The sequence below is a fragment of the Carassius carassius genome, chromosome 7 (genome assembly GCF_963082965.1).
Source record: "Carassius carassius chromosome 7, fCarCar2.1, whole genome shotgun sequence".
NCBI lineage: Eukaryota > Metazoa > Chordata > Actinopteri > Cypriniformes > Cyprinidae > Carassius > Carassius carassius.
The window spans coordinates 14,091,394-14,111,575 of NC_081761.1; the positions used below are offsets into that span (position 1 = coordinate 14,091,394).

A 20,182-nucleotide genomic window follows, 5' to 3' on the forward strand; every position below is an offset into this window, starting at 1 on the left:
AATTAGTCTTCTTATAGACATTTCAGTGCTTCAGGAAGGTGTTTAGAGAGTTCACTTGGAGTGATTGATGGTTAAAAAGGCAAAAAGCAGTCTTTAAGTCTCCAATTGATTTGTGGCAAAGAGAAAAACAGAACACCTGATTATTTATTTGCTGCGCAAGAACACCAGTATATAGTTTAGGATAATTTTGTTGTAGCGACGGAACACTTGTGATACTTATTACATATAGAGCATGTCAGTTAGAACAGGCAAGCTGGCATAGTTAATTATGAGAAGAAGCCAATCAAAGGTTGCAGGAAGAGGCCCATAGTTCCCAGCACACACACCAGCACAAAGACCCAAAGGAAGATGCGGTCAATCACCATGGCAACATATTTCCAATCATCCTCCACCTACGAGAGAAAGGGCACACAATAAAACAGAGGGAAAAAAGCAGAGATGGAAGGTTAATAAATGAAAGAAAAGACAGGATTGAGGTAACAGGGAACGAAAATGAGAGAAAGAAGGAAAATTTGAACATGAGGAAAGCAAGCTAAATGGAGGAGAAAATGGCAACGAGATGATGAGAATGAATGAAAACCAGGTCTGCTGAGTGTCCAGAATGCTTTATTCACACTACATGGGGATAAGCTTAATTAGATTGTGCTACTATAAGCTGAGCTATGCAAAACATTTTCCCTTCACATATTTAGGCACTGGGAGCATTACAATGCTAATGTGATTCAGTAGTGAGGCTCTGAGTCAAGAGTAAAGATGAAGGATGAAGTGGTGAGACTTTCCATATCAAAGTATGATGTCTCGACTGTGGGATCTAAAGAACTTATTGTCAGTGAATCACTCAGTAAACATTTCCACTGAGAGCAGCTGAGTCGTTTCCGTAAGCTTATGCTCAGGGGCAGTTCTAGACCAAAGTAACTGGGAGGGCCAGAAAGGGGCCACTTGTGCTTTTAGGGGCACAATTTTAAAATTCATCTTAACCTACTAGTATTACTTATTCAGTCATTTTTCACCATGTCATGTATAACTGCAATCTCTATAAGTAATTATAATAAGACCAATTTCAACTAAAATTAATGTTTCATCATGTTTCATTTATTTGTCATTATAATCATGCATCATACACTTATTATTTTTGAGGAGGCCAAATGAAGGGTTTGGGGGGACTCTCATGCTTGTCATGTAATTCACAGCAGCCACAATACCACTGTGTAACTGTTACAGGCTTACGTCCCTAATGAAAAACATAAAAGTAAAATAAAACCATCAAAGAACATTTTTATGGTAGTCACTACAAATAAACACTACACACATTACAAACATCAACTTTTAACCATTAAAACGTCTGTAAAATTTCTGTAGTGTGCTTTGGGACATATTCCATTAGGATTTATTGGTTTTAACAAGCCACCTATTAAAGGCAACCAATTAAAAGTAGAGACCAACAAGACCCATTACAGTTTCCCATAAAACCAAAGTCCCATTATAACCAGTAAAACCATTACACATTTTGTAATCGTGTCTATTGTTTTTTTCAGCAGGGGTTTTATAATTTTATTTTATTTGAAATATTCCCAAAATATATCATGAAATATCTTGATTCTGAAATATGTATTTTATATATAATGCATTTTGCACCTTTATAGATTACGCTAGTTGATCTATAATAGGCGATGGGCAAAGTAGCCTAATAGTGAAATCTACAGGTGTACCTCTAAAAATGTTTATATCATAGAAAAGTTCTTTATTTTTGTAATTTAATTCAAAAAAGCAAACTTTCTTAGATTCATGGCACACAAACTGTAAAAAATTTCAAGAGTTTTTTGTATTAATTCTGATGGTTATGACTTACAGCTTAGGAAAATAAAAAATTAAGTTTCTCAAAAAATGCACTTTGTGGGCAGGTGCTAAAGTCCTGCTGGAAAAGAAAATCAGCATCTCCATAAAGCTTGTCAGCAGATGGAAGCATAAAGTGCTCCAAAATCTCCTGGTAGATGGCTGCATGACTTTGGACTTGATAAAAAGCAATCGATCAACACCAGCAGACGTCACAGCACCCAAATCATCATTAACTTCGGAAACATCACACTGGACTTCAAGCAGCTTGGATTCTGTGCCTCTCCGGTCTTGATTCCAGACCTTGATTTACAAATGAAATGCTAAATTTACTTACATCTGAAAAGAGGACTGTGGACCACTGAGCAACAATCCAGTTCTTTTTCTCCTTACCCTAGGTGAAATGCTTCTGATGTTTTTTTCTGGTTCAGGAGTGGCTTGGTTCTAGGAATGTTACAGCTGTAGCCCTTTTCCTGAAGATGTCTGACTTCGGCTTCAGTCCACTCCTTGTGAAGCTCTCCCAAGTTCTTCAATTGGCTTTTCCTGACAATCTTCCCAAGGCTGTGGTCATCCCTGTTGCTTGTGCACCTTTTCCTAACACACGTTTTCCTTCCAGTAAACTTTCTATTAATATATTTTGATACAGCACTCTGTGAACAGCCAACCCTTTCAGCAATGACCTTCTGTGGCTTACCCTCCTTGTGGAGGGTGTTGATGATTGTCTTATGGACAACTGTCAAGTAAGTAGTCTTTCCCATAATTGTGGTTGCAACTCAGTATTTATACTCAAAATTAATCAAACTAAGCAAGCTCAAAATGGAATATTCAATATTGGAATATTTTTAGAATTTTTAAGATATTTTTTAGATGCACCTGTATTCACTGTGCATAAAAAGCTGTCTTTTTACTTAATTAACAGATAATAGGTGTCATACCATTAAATATTTTTAATATGACTGACTTTTTATTTAATGTGAATTTAATAAAAACATTGATTCATTGTTACTAATTGGCCTGTAACAGTGACAAGTCAGGCTCATCATCACCCACACTCCCTCACTCGAGCATTAAACTCCAGCACCTGTTCACCATCCAATCATTTAATCAACTGCACCTGATCTCATTCACTCACCACCTTTAAAAGCACATACCTCAGTCACCTTCAGTTGTCTGATCTTGTAACTGCACAGTGGAAACCTCCCAGTTACAAGCTACTAGCATTGACTCTCTACTAACCTCTCCACCTCCCTCTTTGTCAGAACTAGCCTCCTAGACCCCAATGTTCCTCCAGCAAGATCTCCTCTCCTGTGTTTCCCCCGAGGTGTGTGCAACGATTCCCTCATACTGGTCACCCCACTGTCGTTACAGAGAAAATCTACATCCAGCCCAGTCATCAAAACCCTGCTCAACACCTCCTCTGGTTTCTCTCCCCTGCATCTTTCCCGATATTCATCATTTTCTGTTTTAAAATAAACCTGTTAACCTTTACCCTTCTATCCCCGAGTCTGTGTGTTACAGTAACTGAGAGCAAATAACATTTCCACTTCAGTCCAGCGAGCTCCAGCACTCTCAAAAACTCCCATAATAATCTCTAAAGCTGTTTACACTGTGAAATTAATATCTTACATTTATACATCTTCACTTTGTTGTTTCTAATGAGAGAATTAGCCAGAGAATTCAGTCGGCCAGCATGCACAGTGACTGATCTGAATGCTTCTGATTGGTCCTTGCATTCATATACTCAACAGAATCGTATGTGATTGGCAGTGTTGGGGAGTAGCTAGCTACAAGTCCAATCCAATCCAATCCAATCCAATCCAATCCGCTTTATTTATATAGCACAATTTAAATAAACACAAGGTTTCCAAAGTGCTGTACACCACAACAATAAAAGACACAATAGGATAAAAAGATAAACACAATAAGATAAAAGTAATAGAATAAGATAAAACAACATGAAATGATATAAGTAAAATTAAATCAAATAAATAAAATGCACTACCCACACAACACATTTAAATCACATTAATCACGATTACCTGGTGTTAAAAGCCAGAGTAAAAAGATGGGTTTTAAGCAGAGATTTAAAATGAAAGAGTGAGGAGACTTGTCTGATGTGTAGTGGCAGTTCATTCCATAGTTTTGGAGCTGCAACAGCAAAAGCTCTTTCTCCTCTGAGTTTTAGCCTAGTTCTAGGCACTGTCAGGAGTGGGAATGTAGGGGTGCAGCAACTCGGTGAGATACGGTGGGGCAAGGCCACAAGTAGTGAAACTACTAGCATAACTAAATTTTACAGTAGCAACGCTACTTTTAAAACAGTGGAGCTTTTCAAGTAGCTAACTACTTTTTCCAGCAAGTAGTGATGTAGTGTGACCAAACGCTAGATTCCGTTTTGCGCTCTGACAAGTCACAAGCCTTTAATGCATTGAAACAGCGCACAAAGCATCTTCTTCTGACTAGATCACAAAATAAATTTGACCATTACTGCCTTCTGTTGTGATATCACACATCATGCAGCTTTACAGTCTTTCCAACGACAAGATATCATATGATAATATTGCAAAGGATGTAAAGGAGTGGATATTTCACCTGAATCAACTGTAATTTGTACATTCATACTCCTCTGTATCCACTTTAAATTGCATACATTTTGTTCTTGCATCGATATTACGTTAGCAGCAATTTTGCACGTTGACAGACAGTTTAAGATAACATAACTATGCAGTAGGGACCCACTTTATATTAAGTGGCCTTAACTACTATGTACTTACATTTTAATTAATAATGTAGTATAATGTACTTATTGTGTACATACATGTTTTCACATTGTACTTATATTTAAAAAAAAAACTACATGTAATTACATCCATCCATCCATCCATCCATAATTACATTTTCTGTAATTACATTTATAATTACACTGTTGACGCATACTTTACACCTTAACCCACCCTTAAACTTACCCATACCTCCAACCCTCTCCCTAACCTTACCCCTATCCCACCTCAATAGCAGCAAAAGTGTTTTACAATACAATATGAACACAATAAGTACATTGTACTTATTTTTTATGTAAGTACATGGTAGTTAAGGCCACCTAATATAAAGTGGGACCCAGTAGCCTATTTTAATATTGTGTGTATCAGATAGTTTACAAAATCAAATGATTGGGACACTTTTGTCATTGAAATTGCTTGGAAAAGTGTCCCAATCAACCTGTATTCCCCCTACTCTTTGAAATCATGATTGCATTACAGTATGTTGTTTTAAACCCCAAATATTTAATACATTTTATCAATTGTAATTGTAATTAATTGTAATTCTTCATTAACAATTATTTAGTTATTTGTAATGTTAAATGTAAACCAAAATTAATAATAAGTCGTTTCAATGTAGCTAGCTACTTTTCAGAAGGATAGCTTGAATGTAGCTTAACTGCTTTAATTTATGAGTAGCTTGTAGCTGGTCAAGCTGCAGTTTCAGAGTAGCTTCCCCAACACTGGTGACTGGTTATAATGCACAGTGCTTTAAAAACATGTGTGTCTCTGGCACTGTGCCAACCACGGAACACAGATTTCAATTTAGCAGCTGGTGATGTTTTTCTTTTTTAGCATATAGTTTACAGGACAAACTGCACATTTCACCCAAAACTGTTTGGTGTGATATGACTACAAAATTAAGGGGGGAAGGGGGGGCCAAGCTTGTTGACGGGGGGAACTGCCAGCTCCCGGCCACCCCCTAGAACCGCTCCTGCTTATGCTAGATGTCTGTGATTTATAACCTGTCCTTGTGAGGGCAGTACAACCAAAGCATGACATGATGTTGGAATTTGAGTCATATCCATTATCCAATGGGCATTTAACATGTGAATGGACAAACAGATGGAACAATGACTGACAGATTGAGTGCATGCCTTGTCATGTGAGTAAAGGTACAATTAAGCAAATTATTACTTTTCCCAGAGGGAAACAAGGTACAACACATTAACTATTGGAAATCAGACCAGAAATGCATGCCTGAAAGCCATTAACACACAGCGATGCCAGGTAGCTACATCCACCAGGCAGGAATACAAATACTGCTTTGTAAATTATGCCTATTGTTCAAGGAGGCGTTTCACGGTAGCTACGGTAGAGAGAGACTGTGATGTGTTGAACATCGTTCCCCTGCTTCTGGGACAGTTGTTATGTATTCATAGTTATATATATATATATAGTTGCTCTGCTCTGTGCAACACATTGACTACAGGACCAACGCTCATGCCCAATGAATCTAGAAAATATAGAACAGGAATTAATATGACAGCTCAGAAACAGCCATCCCACGAGTTGAATGACTGTGCACTCACTCAGGCTGTTATATGCCAAGAGCCTCCACAATTCAGTGAGAGACGTTTCTTAGGCTACAATGTACAATGAGCCAGATTGGCAAAACAGACAAAGAGTTAATCAAACAATCTGAAAGTCCTAGACATATAGTTGAATTAGTTATTCTGATGCACCTAACATCTCTCAAAGGAAACCCACAGATTTCCTTATGACATTCCGATAGTTCTGCTAGATTTTCAGAAGAATGGAAAATAAATACTTTTTGTAGAGAAGACTTTACCATTGTGAACCGTGGAAACAACACTGACCTCAAAAGCCCACAGCTCTGGTTAGGGATGCATAATTTCCCTTTTGGTTGGCTGTGCAGATCTGTTCGCAAATAGGAAACACCAAGGCTGTTCTACTAGAAGTTTGATGATGGTTAGCATACCATGCTTTTGAGGGTACAAAAATAAATGCATAAATGAATAGCCTTGGGCCATTGATGCACAGATGCATCATTTCCTAGAGAAGCACACTAATCTGTTTTGGTATAAAAACATAGGACCCTCACATTTCCGCACAATTCAAAGAGACCTATACTGACATAGAAGATCTGTGTTCACCTTTGAAGATGCCATTTCCTGACACAAGGTCCGCCCCTGCTTGGTGCAGATGTCCCATTTAGCTTATGTAAGACACAACAGTTGTATTGTCTGTTCTGATCAGAACATGTTGACCTTTATATTGGGAGACAAAGACTACCAGTAATTCTAGGAAGTGTAGCTTGTGTAATTAGTCACACCCCTCTAGGAGACATTACATGGTTCCCCATTGTGGTGCCTTTTGTCACTATTTTGCAAAACAGAACCCTGCGGAATTCCCAGTGTAAAAGGGGATCCTTCTATGGGCCTTGAGATGTCACTCCCACCATCCTGTGAATATGATATACACAGATGGCTGGAAAAAAACTGAAAAGCTTACACCAACATGAAGCCTAATTTGACTTCTACTATCATAGGGGCCATCAGCCCAAGCAGACACACAAGTTCAGTTTGCTGTCCAGCTGACATTAATCTGACTAATCTTTGCTGGTATGGAAAAGCTCTGCATGTGGATCCAAGTTCCATATCAAGGAATAACATTTTTGACAGTGTACTTATCCAGAGAGCACAATTCCTTATAGTCAATGTGTTGTACCGAGTTGACTGAATGGGAATGGGAACCACTTTACCTCTTTGGCTTTGTTGCGGCTCCTCATGTTTTCAGCAATGTACTTCACACTCTCAATAGCCTGTTTGATCTCCGGTGACACCACAGAAAAAGCCACAACTGTGTTAATAGCCTGTGGATTCAACTGACGACTCACTTTCCCACAATCCCCCTCAGTTGCCTCTTTCATTGGGTGACATGGGCATCCTCCTTTCTTGCCTTCTAATGCTGCTTTCCCTTCTCCAAATTCCAAAGAGTTCATTGCTCCCTGCTGAGATCCACTGTTTTTCCTCTTCTTTCCCTCTCCTCCTCTTCCTGCTCCAGTCCCGGACGAGCCCCCACTTTCTAGTCCTCCTTTTCCAGAAGACTCTGATAGATCGAGAGGTCGGCGCATGAGCATAATGCGGGGTAAAGCTCGGAGAAAGACAGTACGGACCCAGCAAGGCATAGTGTGGGTCATAGGGGTGCGATAGTGCACATTCAGTACAAAGACGGTGATGACAATAGAGAGGGTGACGAAAATCATTGTGAAGAGAAGGTACTCGCCTATCAGAGGGATCACGAGTGAAGTGGACGGGATGGTTTCCGTAATGACAAGAAGGAACACAGTAAGAGAGAGGAGTACAGAGATGCACAATGTCACTTTCTCACCACAGTCTGATGGAAGGTAGAAGACGAGTACTGTCAGAAAGGAGATGAGGAGGCAGGGAATAATAAGGTTGATAGTGTAGAAGAGGGGCAGTCGCCGTATGTAAAAACTGTAGGTTATGTCTGGGTAGATCTCTTCACAGCAGTTGTACTTGATGTCATGTTTATAACCGGGTGCATCAATGATCTCCCACTCTCCACTCTCCCAGAAATCTTTAAGGTTTACCTTTGAGCCAATAAGTACCAGGTCAATCTTGGCCTTGTCATAGGTCCAGGAACCAAACTTCATAGAGCAATTCTGATAGTCAAAAGGGAAGTACGTGATGTCCATAGGGCAGGATGATTTGAAGATTGCAGGAGGGACCCAAGTGATGGTTCCATCATATTTCAAAAGAGCTTTGGTTTTGTCCTCCACCAAGAAGTCCCCAACAGCACTGTCCCAGAAAAAGAACATTTAAATGTTATGAATGCTAATGCATTCATATTTCATTTTCTCAGACTGCTAGCTCTGATCATGTTTGTTTGGGTCTAAATAAAAAAGGTCCTGGAAATATCCCCAAAATTACTATAAACTTAAATTCACTGAAGTTGAAAGTTTGGTAAGAAGACTCCACTCACTTGTTGTAAAGTACAATGTCAGGCCTCCAGATTTTATTTGATGGTACTCTGATGAACTCAATTCCATCAAACTCTGCAGGTGACCACTTCAGCTTGTAGTCATTCCATATCTATGATAATATCACAAAAATAAAATTTTAATTTTATGCTTAAGCCATAAAATATAGATTAACGCAAATGCTTCAAGCTTTGTTGCCCATACACGTGATACAATTCTAATCTGCCATCTACAGTACATCTACATGTGTCATCTTTTTCCTGTCACAGCCTTTATTTTTGTATGTGCATTTCTTCATCAGCAGTGAAAAAAGAAAACACATTTTCTGCTTGAGCAGGCATGTTGTTTATTGAGGTTCGTTAACAAATGTGTATACTAAGATGTAAATGTGTATAGTTGTGTATTTGTGCCCATTTCTGTCTCAATTTGTGGTTTGATGACATATCTGTGAAGAGATATGTTGACTGATGATCTGTCTGTGTTCAGTGATATTAAGCATCCTGCTATCAGGGATTGCACAGACTTATTGTACAATACTACAGGGCTTAACAAAAGCACACAAATTCTCCGAAAAATTCAGCAAATATTCATCCAAATCCAGAACCCTCCGCAACTCCAAACCAAGCTAGGGCAACACAATCTTTGTAACAATATTGCACAATGTATCACACACACAAATCACTCTCAACTATAAACACAATAATCTTTTTAACCTCTTTCTTTCTTTCTTTTTCTTTTTTTTTTGGCGATATCTACTGTGCAACCTCTAAGTTTTATATTATTCATATTTTTTTTTCTTTTTCATGGTGTCCTGTTTCCACCTACTCATCTGCTCCATATATATAAAATGTACTGTATTTTTCTTCCCCTGCATTACTCAAGCCCCTCCTTTGTACGTTTTTGCTATACACATATTCTTCTTACATTCTTACTGACAGTGGTACAAGACACAAAGAAGATTAGACCTGTGTTAACACAAAAATGTGCACATGGCCTAAATGCTGCACACAAGAATTACTTACATGTCTCAGCCACAGATTTGTTTCCATGATTTGATTGACTTCATCCTAGAGAGAGAAAGACACAGGAAGGGGCAAAGACAAAAACTGTCAGAAAGAAAGAAAGCCATCCTCTATTATTTAGAATGGAATGTGTTCTGGCAAAAAAAAAAAAAATCAATACTGTTCTTGTCTAATGTGTAATAGAGGTCTGGCAAGAAAAGGGGTTTGGAGGTACTTTGGAGAACTTTCATCTACTAGCTTCAATTCATTCATCACAGTACCATCAACAGTACTAATAGGTCCTGCATATTTACAAGAAAAATCTGAAAATAAATGCCTGTTGAGAAAATTTTTAAAGATTATAATCTATAATCCAGAATTGTGTTCTCTAGTGTGGTGGGTTATAGCTTGTTAATCTCTCAGGCGTCTGTACTACTTCCTGTAACAGTGGGGCACAAAGGCTTTTAACTCAATTGCTCTCTCTGACCATAGTAAAGGAAAAAAAAAAAAAAAAAAAAAAAAACAGCACAGAATTCCTCTCACAGGATGCCACCTGCGGAGCAAATTTCCTTTTTTTCCATTAAAAAAAACAAAAACTCACAAAATATAATTTTTTAAAGAGGTCAAAAAGTCTTCTGTGCTTGTATTTGTTTGAGCTTAAATTTGTACACTTTAACTAAAGTGGACTAGAATTCTCTAGTGCTTGACACTATTGTCTAAGCTTTGCCTGATTCTTTCCACAAGCATGAAATAATGTGATGATTTGAGTCCATTCTTTAGAAAAATACACAAAGATGCACAAATAATACAAGTCTGACCATTACTCATAAGTGTATATAATGTCAGACAATAATCAATATTAAATATCCACATTTGTTTTCTAAATAAATGTTATAATCCTAAACAATCCATTGTTTTAAATGCTACAAGTGAATTTAGGCATTTAGTGAATTTAGGCATTTAGGCAATTTAGAATTCAGGCATCACATTATAATGTATATTCATAATGAGATTTTGCTAAAGATCACATTTAACACTGTCATTCAATTGGTTTTAAATATTTAAATGAATGTCAGATTATGGAACATGAAATCTAAATGTAAAAATAGCAAGTAAAGTGTGAACAATATCCAGTATTTTTATTATAAATGTAAAAAAAAAACTAATAACAGCTAATACTTCAAAAACACTAATATTGGTTAACAATGTAATATATTGTATAATCCTTGATTCAGGTCAAGAAACAATTTTAAAGGCATAAATCTCATCTCAAACCCAGTGTTTGGACAAGAAGCAGGTTATGTATTTTGAGGCAGTGGACACAGGTTTTCTTACCACTTTAACAAGCTGTGAGATAGAGACCTCAAACTCCACTGTGACGGGGTCAGACACATTTTCCACTGGCCGAATGAACTGATTATACCTCCTGAATAAACGACGAAACAACCTGTCTTCTCCTTTAGATGAGAAACAATCTGCACAAACGCACATACCAAGATAAACACACACACACACACACACAAAGGAATAGAAATGTACTTTAGTATGCAGTGTACTGGGTGGGACCCAGGGATAGACTTCATTCATAATACAGTGGGTGGTGAAACAGGAACTACAGAGAACGAGAAGCATGCAATATAACATTCAGTATCAGGAGTGCTATACATCAGCAACAGTAGTTGAGTTATATACAGTGTACTTTCCATTGACAAAGCTGCCAGTCATCTAACAACATCTGTTGGCTTCAGTCCGAATCTAAAAATCATCAAATAATTTTATACACGTATATGCCAAAGAGCCTCTATTTCAAACAATCAGCACTATTTTGTCAACTATATTAATAATCCATTTAAAGGGATAGTTCACCCCAAAATGAAAATTATGCCACTTATTACTTACCCTCATGTTGTTCCAAGCCCGTAAAACCTCTGTTCCTCTTCGGAAAACAAGTTAAGATATTTTTGATACCATTTTGGATGAAATAACCCTTTAATTAAGCATAATTGTGTTGTTTTTGTTACTATGCCCACACTCTGTTTATTTTTCTTTATATTTTGAATGTGTGTTTGTGTAAATACAGTATGTGAGTGTGTGCACTCTTGTTGCTTTTAGCACATTCCTCAGGGTCAGAGCCAATGTCCTAGCAGACACTCTAAGTGTACCAAACATAGCTCTCAATGTTAGAGGTCATCATCAACTATTACCAAAGAGACCAGGTGTAGTCAAGTGGAAAATGGAATCACATTAAAATAATGCACAATGATGGAGCTAGACAAGTCTGAATGAATGCTATAGAACATGGGAGAAGTCAAAAACAGGTTAGCGTCTAACATGCAATCACATATGACGTTTAATTTTACTGATGCAAAAAGTATAAACAGAAGCAGTTACATAATTTGCTCATCAATGGATCCTCTGCAGTGAATGCGTGCCATCAGAAAGAGAGTCCTAACAGCTGATAAAAACAACACAATAGTCCACAGACTTGCTGGAGACTAACAAAAACAGCCACAAACAAACTCCAGACCTCCAGTAACAATTGCCTCCTTTATATATTACACATCAGATGGCCAGAAAAGATCTCTAACTCCAGTTTGTGGGAGGAAACAAATCAGCTGCCTGTTGGCCAAGAAATACAAAAGAGGAAATTGGATAGGTCACACTCTCCGCAAGAGCTTTAACAACATCACCAAACAAGCACTGGAGTGGAACCCACAAGGAAAGAGAAGAGCGGGTAGGCCAAAACAGACTTGGAGATGTTTCACGGAAGCAAAGATGAAGGCAGCCAGGGGGTCATGGGCCCAGCTGAAGAGATTCGCACAAAACAGAGTCTGCTGGTAAATTGTTGTTGAGGCCCTATACTATACTTTGTAGAGACAGCAGAATAAGTCCATAAATAATCCACACAACTCCAGTCCATCAATTAATGCCTTGTAAAGTTAAAATCCTTGTAAGAAACAAATCCATTATTAAAGCATTTTAATTTTAAACCGTCACTTCTGGCCAAATACATAATAATTACATAAATAAATACATAATAATTAATAATAATGCTTCCTTCAGGTAAAAAAAATAAATAATTAAATCGCCTGTTGTGCTTTCACATCAAATTCCACCATCATATCTGTTCAGAATGGTGCTTGATCTGTGTATATTTCTCTCCTGATTCAGACGAGACGAAATTGAAATCAGGGCGCCGTGAGCGTAGTGTCAGGGTTTGGGGCTAATCACCTGCCTTTTGGGGTTGTGAGTGTGTGTTTGGATGGTTTGACAGCTCTCTGTGTCCACCTGTTTGATTTGAGTTTTCCCCGCCCTCCTTGTTTCTCCATTGTTAACCTTAATTGTTTGCCACCTCTTCTCAATGCTCTTCTAATTTTCTCCCTTTATAATTCCCTGTGTTTCGCTGTTCATTGCCAGACTGTTGTAATGCTTACCAATAGCTCGAGCTGGTCTGTGTACTCACCTTGTCTTGTTTTGTCTTCAGGCTCCAGTGTCTTTTGCTGTTTTGCTCTGACTCTTGTTCTCACGAATGCAGTACTCCAAGAAGATTCCAGCTCTCATTTCTCTGGGTCTCGGCTGCCGCACGAGTTAAACTGTGGAACGATACTCATCTGCCTTGTCTTATCTGTGTTCAATAAAGCTCAGTGTAAACCCGCAACTGAATCCAGCCCGTTTCCCCTGACACGTAGTTGTGCGTAGTATTTGTCGACACACTAACCACGAAGCTATCGATGCCAACTTGTGATGTTTTTATCAGTTGTTTGAACTCTCATTTTGATGGCTCCCATTCACTACAGAAGATCCACATGTGAGTAAGTGACATAATGCTAAATTTCTTCAAATCTGTTCCAATGAACAAACAAAGTCAACTTCATCTTGGTAAGCATAAACGTTCAGCAATTTTGATTTAAGTTAAGAATTTTAAGACTTATAGTTTATCATAGTTATCATGTAAAAAAACAAGATGTGTGAAGACAGTATACTGAATTGTATTATATGTGGTTTCAAGAAATAATGTAATCATAAATAAGTGGCATTATGACCTTTATAAGCTTTGGTGATATAACTGCTTCATAAATTGACTTCAACTGCATTTTGTAAACAATACTTTGCAGTTATGACCTTCTAGCAGAAAAATAGAATAGGACGGAATGCAGTGAGTCTTTTAGAATATTAGTTGCCATGAATTTAAATAACCAGACACATTCATGTACACTGAGAGTTCGGTTCTGCTGTCTCACGCGTGTATGGCTCTTACTTTCCTCTTCTAATTACTTTAACTAGTTAACTCTCCAATGGCCCCCTCTGTTAATGGGTTTAGCCAAGGATAGCAAAGCCCAGCTTTCATTAATTAAACAGACTTAACCCTCATTCAAATACATAAGATACAAAGTGGAGAGTTGAAGTTTAGAGTTAGTTTTTTAACCCCATAAAGCTTAAGATAACCCTTTTAAATTAAAGTAGAACAGTGTCCACATGGACCATAAAGTCTCTTAAAGTTGAACTTTTAAACAGACCCTGGTGGGAAACTTAAAAGGATAGTCCAACATAAGTGAAATGATTTTTGATTAACTTACCCTCATGATGTTGCAAACCTTGACTTTTTTTCTTCTGAAGAACACAAAATAGAAGATATTTTGAAAAATGTTGATAACCAAGTTTACTGCCATTGACTTCCATTGTTTGTCAAGTAGATATTTTTCAAATATACACATGAGGGTATATAATGACATGAGGGTGAGTAAACTTTTGGGAGCACAATCTCTTTAAGGAATGTTTTAACTATACATTATTGTGAAGTGAGCTTGGTGAGTTTGGAAGTTCCCTTTCAGTCAGTCATGTTCAACATAACGTCTCCATTCCTGAACAAGATTATATCCGTAACTGGGAAGATTCTAAGTATTTACTAAAACTTGCAAGGATGAAAGTTAGGATAAGGATTAATCCACATTTTATGTCCAAGATACTACTCACAAATTCTGTCAATTACATCATATGTATTCATTTTAGAGTCCAATTCACATGAAAGAATAAGAAACATAAATGCAAGAGAGCTGTCAGTAGCCAATGAGGATGGAGGCTGGTCAAAAATAGCAGCGGTACTTACGTTAAAATTACAGTTCATAACAGTTAAACCCATCACATTTGATTTGGTCCACTTAATTCAGCAGTGAAGCCCATTAAAATTACAATTACATCCAAAAAGTATGAGTCACTGTGGAATTTTTGGTCATTAAATTTACTAAAGAGCAAGTCATTCAGTTCATTTTGTAATCCTTTCATATCTTACAACTTTTGAAACAAAAGATGTTTCAAAAGCATCTTTATTTTACATTTCAGTGGCAAAAATTGTTAGTTATTTATAACTGGATTTGGTTACACTTTATTTTAAAGTGTCCTAACAGTGTAATAATACATTTTAGAACTGAGTAATATTAATTAACTACATGTTCTTTAAATATTGTTATGGTCAGGATCAGGGTTTGGCTTAGAGCTACTTGCATGTAATCATCCATAATTTATTGTTACTATAATAGAAAGTACACGTAACGTGGAAATCTTTAAATAAAGTGTTACTTTGAATTTTTCTTGCATTAAACATTTTGGTTTATTTAAAATTACTCTTTTAAAGCAAGTTTAGGTAAAATACATCAATCTCAAGATATCCTGAATATCATAAAAATGCTATATATATTTTAACAATACTACTTGACCTTGCTAGTACAATAACATATTATACAAAATGCATTAATGTTCAGAAAAACACACAAGAAGAAGCAATGATTATGAAGAATGTTCAATCGGTTAGAAAGACTAAAGAGTCATCTGTGATAATATAAAGTCATGTGTGTAAGTCACTCGTGAACTGCTACTGAGCACATATGCCCTCATTTAGAAGTAATGAGAGAGATAGCTCTTCCTCTCAAAGTGAGCGGGACACTCAGTGTCTTTCTCTGTCAGTGGAGGAAAAGCATTACAGATAGAATCCGACAGGTGAGCTGTTCTTGTTGCCCAGAGACTTGAGCCTGCAGCAAAAAACACGAGCCTGTTCTCCACAGCAGACTGTGTGCTTCTTTCTGTATGTGTGTGAGGTGCTGTCAGGACTTGCGTCACTGTCTGTGCATGTGGTGTGTATGTCTGTGTGCACGCTATCTGGAACAAAGAGTATGGGTGACGTGTGTCTATGTGAGTTTGTGACTAATTCCACACGCAGGAAGAATGACACTAAGCCACCTGGAAATCTTCATATTTTCAGCACTGTTATTCATTCTTTGAGCGGTAAGCTTCTCTGATAGTCTCGCGGCAAACTTAGGGCAATCATAATTTCTTCTTCTCTCAGTTCACCCTACATATGAAGTGGAGCATTACCTCATATCACACTGAAACATATCAAATTGTGCATCTGCAGGGTCCTGGGGCTCTAAGACCTTTGACATCATCTATATAAACCAGCCTCAGGAAGGCAGAAGAAAGAGAGGCAGCAAAGCTTGGATGAAAAGGAAAGAAAACGAATTTGAAACAATTCGAAATGTCTTTACACCCAATCTTGGGGTGAGAAGAATCATATTTGCTTTTTTCTTTTGTTTACTTTCTCTAGCTTTCTTACTTTTTCTCTTTTGTAGCAGAGGGGTTTACCTCCCATAACCGTTCTCTCTGCTGGAACATCATTGATTTCTCTCCTCAGCACCAAAACACAGATGTGAAGCTATAGAAAAAGAGCGCTTGGGTGGATTAAAGAGCAATCCTCCCCAGAGGATGTTCCTCCCCGGAGATCTGGGAGAGATCTAACATTGAATATACGTGCAAAGCCTACAGTATTATTTTACACACACATATATATACACCAGTCTCATGCATTGTAACACCTGGTGTGAACATGTTGATAAAATGCAAAAACTACAATAAATATTTACTACTTACTATTAGTGTTGTTTTTGCAGAAAGTGACAAATACATTGAAAATGTCACTGTCAAAGTAATATGGACCACAAAAGAGGTGCCAAGTAAAATAATCATGCACATATTCTAGGGGTATGACCAAGGTGCCTGGAACATTAGAAATATATATGTGAGTGTAAATGAATAAAATTGTATAATTATGGGGGCATTTTTATTATGAATATTTTTTTCTTTTTTCTTTTTTAAACAATAACAAAAAGATTCACATAAAAATGGTGAGTAAAATATATTTTTTAAATATCCTTAACCCTTATCCGGTAAATCACCAACAAAAGGAAAAATCTTGGAGCATTTGAATACTGTGGACAATGGTCAAGTCAAAAATGTTGAGAATTAAAAGGTATTTGTTAATTGGGCATTTTAATGGAATTCCCATTCGGTTGTACTACATTTCAAATGAAACAATTGTGTTTATATATATATATTTTTTAGTCTCAATTATAGATTTTAGTGTGTGATAGAATTGTTTAATGCTCTTTCTTTATTCTTTTAGTACATCATTTTACATGAACAAAACTAAAAACTTTCATATTTTTCGCTTACCACAAAAAGCCATTGCCTTACTTTGTGAAACTACATGCATAATGTGTCTCAAAATACATATTTTTGGCAGCTGCATAAAAGGGGTTCTAAAGCTCATCATCTAACCCTACAAAACCTGAATTTTATTGATCTTGTGTCTAACTCTGCAGCAGGTAATAAAATAAATAATATAATAAAATAAAAAAATAATTAAAACAAAAATAAGCTGCCCATCCTCACTGATGACAATCAATAGACAATTTAATGATTCCACTGCAAATAATTGGTACACAGATGACTGCAAATTATATGAGTAAACATATACCTCTCCCTTGCTCTAAGTGTTTATCAAACCTTTATATTTGTGCTATCTCCTGAGAAACCTTTCCTAGACCCTCTGGTGTCTTTCTCCAAACATCTCTCTCTCTGTCTCTTCCCTGCTCCCCACTTCATGCGTTGGCCTTGTGATCAGTCCAGCATGGAGAGAATGCTTGCAGCAAGAATGACATACAACTGGAGTTGAACACAAGTTCATCCTCAGACAGCTCCTCTTTTCCAAGCCCAGAACAGCGTAAGAAATTTAGCAATGTGAAAACTCAACAGGATGACAACTGTTTTTTTTTTCTTTTGAGTATTTTCATGCTTCTTAGTTTATCTCCAAAATGTATGACTCACTCTTGAGTGACACATTGCATGGCAGTGACAAAAAAGTGAAGCCTCCATCTAATTTAGATTCAGCTTTACCAGCTAAACTAAACAAGAAGAGAACGATTTTATAGCAGACACTTAATTCAGTGACAAGTGAGCACGATCAGACGTGGACTTGCTGCTAATTATACGTAAACGGCTTTCTCTTTGAGTCGAGAAGACTAAATATTTCAACGCTGTGACGCACAAGCGGGTGTTGACGAAAGTGGAAAACGAAGTGATTAGCACGCATTTCAATACAACAATGCCACTGGGCTCAGCTATTCTGCCGATAAAAGGCTTTACAGTGATTAAACAAAATTATGCTATCGCTGTTGTCTAAAATAGCCTTCGGATTCCCCGCAGTTAGTGTCTCCCGAGCGAGACGAATAAGCGCCCGGAACTCTGCCTTCCACGCGCAAGCCAACAGCGTGAAGAACGGATTTGACTATGTTAAAACGTAACGCTTTGGCATAAATCGTTATTTAGATTATTATCAAAGCAAAATAGCTCACCTATAGACAGAAACGAAGTGAATGTCACAGTCACGCAAACAGACTAATTACTCATTTAAGTACACAAACCTAAGAATGTCAACTTGTGTTAGGATACTTCGCATTAACAAACCCAAAGATTATTACATTAATTAGCCTATCTATCACCATTTTGTTCAAACCCTTTCTCACTTAGTTTCTTGGAACACCAAAAGGGGCAGAATATTCGTGACTGACAGCGATCTATTGTCATTCACTTTAGTTGCATATTTTTGCATACTGTAGACTAGGTGCAGTAAGCAGTGACAGGAGCTGTCATTCAGCCTAATACATATTTTTTTCTTCCCCACTTGATCTCAGTAGGCTACTGTTGAGGTCAGTGGGCACAAAAGACACAGAGCAAGCAATATTTTAAAAGTTTTTGTGTTCATAAAATCTATTAAATCTTGAATACATTTGAACTTACCTTGCGTTATCAGGACAATTAAAAGCAAAAACAAAGTGACTCTCCCCGCAGAATTCATCGAGCGTCACAGGTAGGGAGTCAGTCTCCCTTTCCAAAATAAAGTAACAAATTAGTGAAAGAGTCGAAAGGGAGCAAACTGTAGAGAGGACGTTTGTGGATCCCGGTTGTGTGACTGGAGTTGAGCTTTCCGCCAGCAGAAGAAGCGCGTGAGGTGGATTTGATTTCGTCCCTCCCCCTGGGCGCGTGCATTTTTCTCCACGCGCGTCTTCAAACAAGTGTCATTAATGAGCCACACAATTAAAGTGTCTTTTTTTTAAGCTATTTAAAGAGGTAGTTCTTGCAAATATGACCGTTCTGTCACCATTTACTCAACCTGGCGTTTTTCTTGTCCAGCTAGACTGCCTGCAGAACACCAAAGGATGCATTTTGAAAAAAATCCTCTGATTATTTTCATTGCAAATTAAAGGTGCAAATGCAAAATCACAACAAAAGTAGGTAGTCCATGCATAAATATTGACTTCTAATGCCATACGATAGATTTGTGTGATGAGCAGTCCCAAATTCTAATTTATCAACAAATCATTGAGAGTTTTGTGAAATGGCTCAATCGATTCATTGATACGATCCGACTCAAATGAACTGTAACTTCAGCTGGTTCATTCAGAAATCACTGTTCTTTCTCACCAAGGCACCAAACTTTTCAGTGAATAGAAATTTACATTATTTTAGCTATAGTATGGCTCCAGAAAACTTAATGTGGACAACTTTTATAATACTGTACTGTCCTTTGCGCTCACCATTTAGAATTAATGCTTCGAAAAACATATCAGTATATTCTTCAATATTTCACCTTCTGTGTAAGAACAAATAGTTTTGGAACAGTGTAATGCTGTCAGAATAACCTGCAAGGGTAACCTGTGATCATTTATTCATCCCCATGTTGCCCTGTATGAAAAAAAGAACTGTATGAAAATACAGTTAAAAAAAAAAAATGTTGCTAATCAAACCATTTCAGTTACCTTTGACTGTATGGTCCAAAAAATATATATAAATAAATAAAGTAGGAAGTCAGTGTTAAGTGAACCATATCTTCCTTTGCATTCCACAGAAGGAAGTAAGCCATACAGAATGAGTATGAACTAAGTAAATGATGACAGAATTAACATTTTTTGGGGGACTATCTTTTTACAGTTGTTTACTTCATAATATGCGAATCTAAAATACTAATTTACAGCTGTTTGTGAAGCGGCAACTAGTCTTTCCATTTAACGATTGTTTATACATACTCATATGTTGTTGGAATGATCACGTTAACATATACACAGTAATTTAAAATGTAAATTTGAATGACTTAATATTTCTTTAAAACACGTTTTCTTACCTTCGTCCCTTTATCACAATAAAGCTCTCATATCACCCTAGGTATCACAGAAAAT

At 37.2% G+C, this 20,182-nt stretch overlaps 1 protein-coding gene across 1 annotated transcript; it reads right to left on the reverse strand.

Annotated features, from left to right (window-relative positions):
• Positions 1-220: 220 nt before the first annotated feature.
• Positions 221-18,957, reverse strand: chrna6 (cholinergic receptor, nicotinic, alpha 6). Its single transcript, XM_059553946.1, has 6 exons — positions 18,747-18,957; positions 10,953-11,092; positions 9,639-9,683; positions 8,619-8,728; positions 7,375-8,434; positions 221-392 (listed from the first exon to the last, which is right to left on the reverse strand). The coding sequence occupies exons 1-6, from the start codon at positions 18,802-18,804 to the stop codon at positions 267-269; spliced, it is 1,539 nt and encodes a 512-aa protein (XP_059409929.1). The 5' UTR covers positions 18,805-18,957; the 3' UTR covers positions 221-266.
• Positions 18,958-20,182: the final 1,225 nt, after the last annotated feature.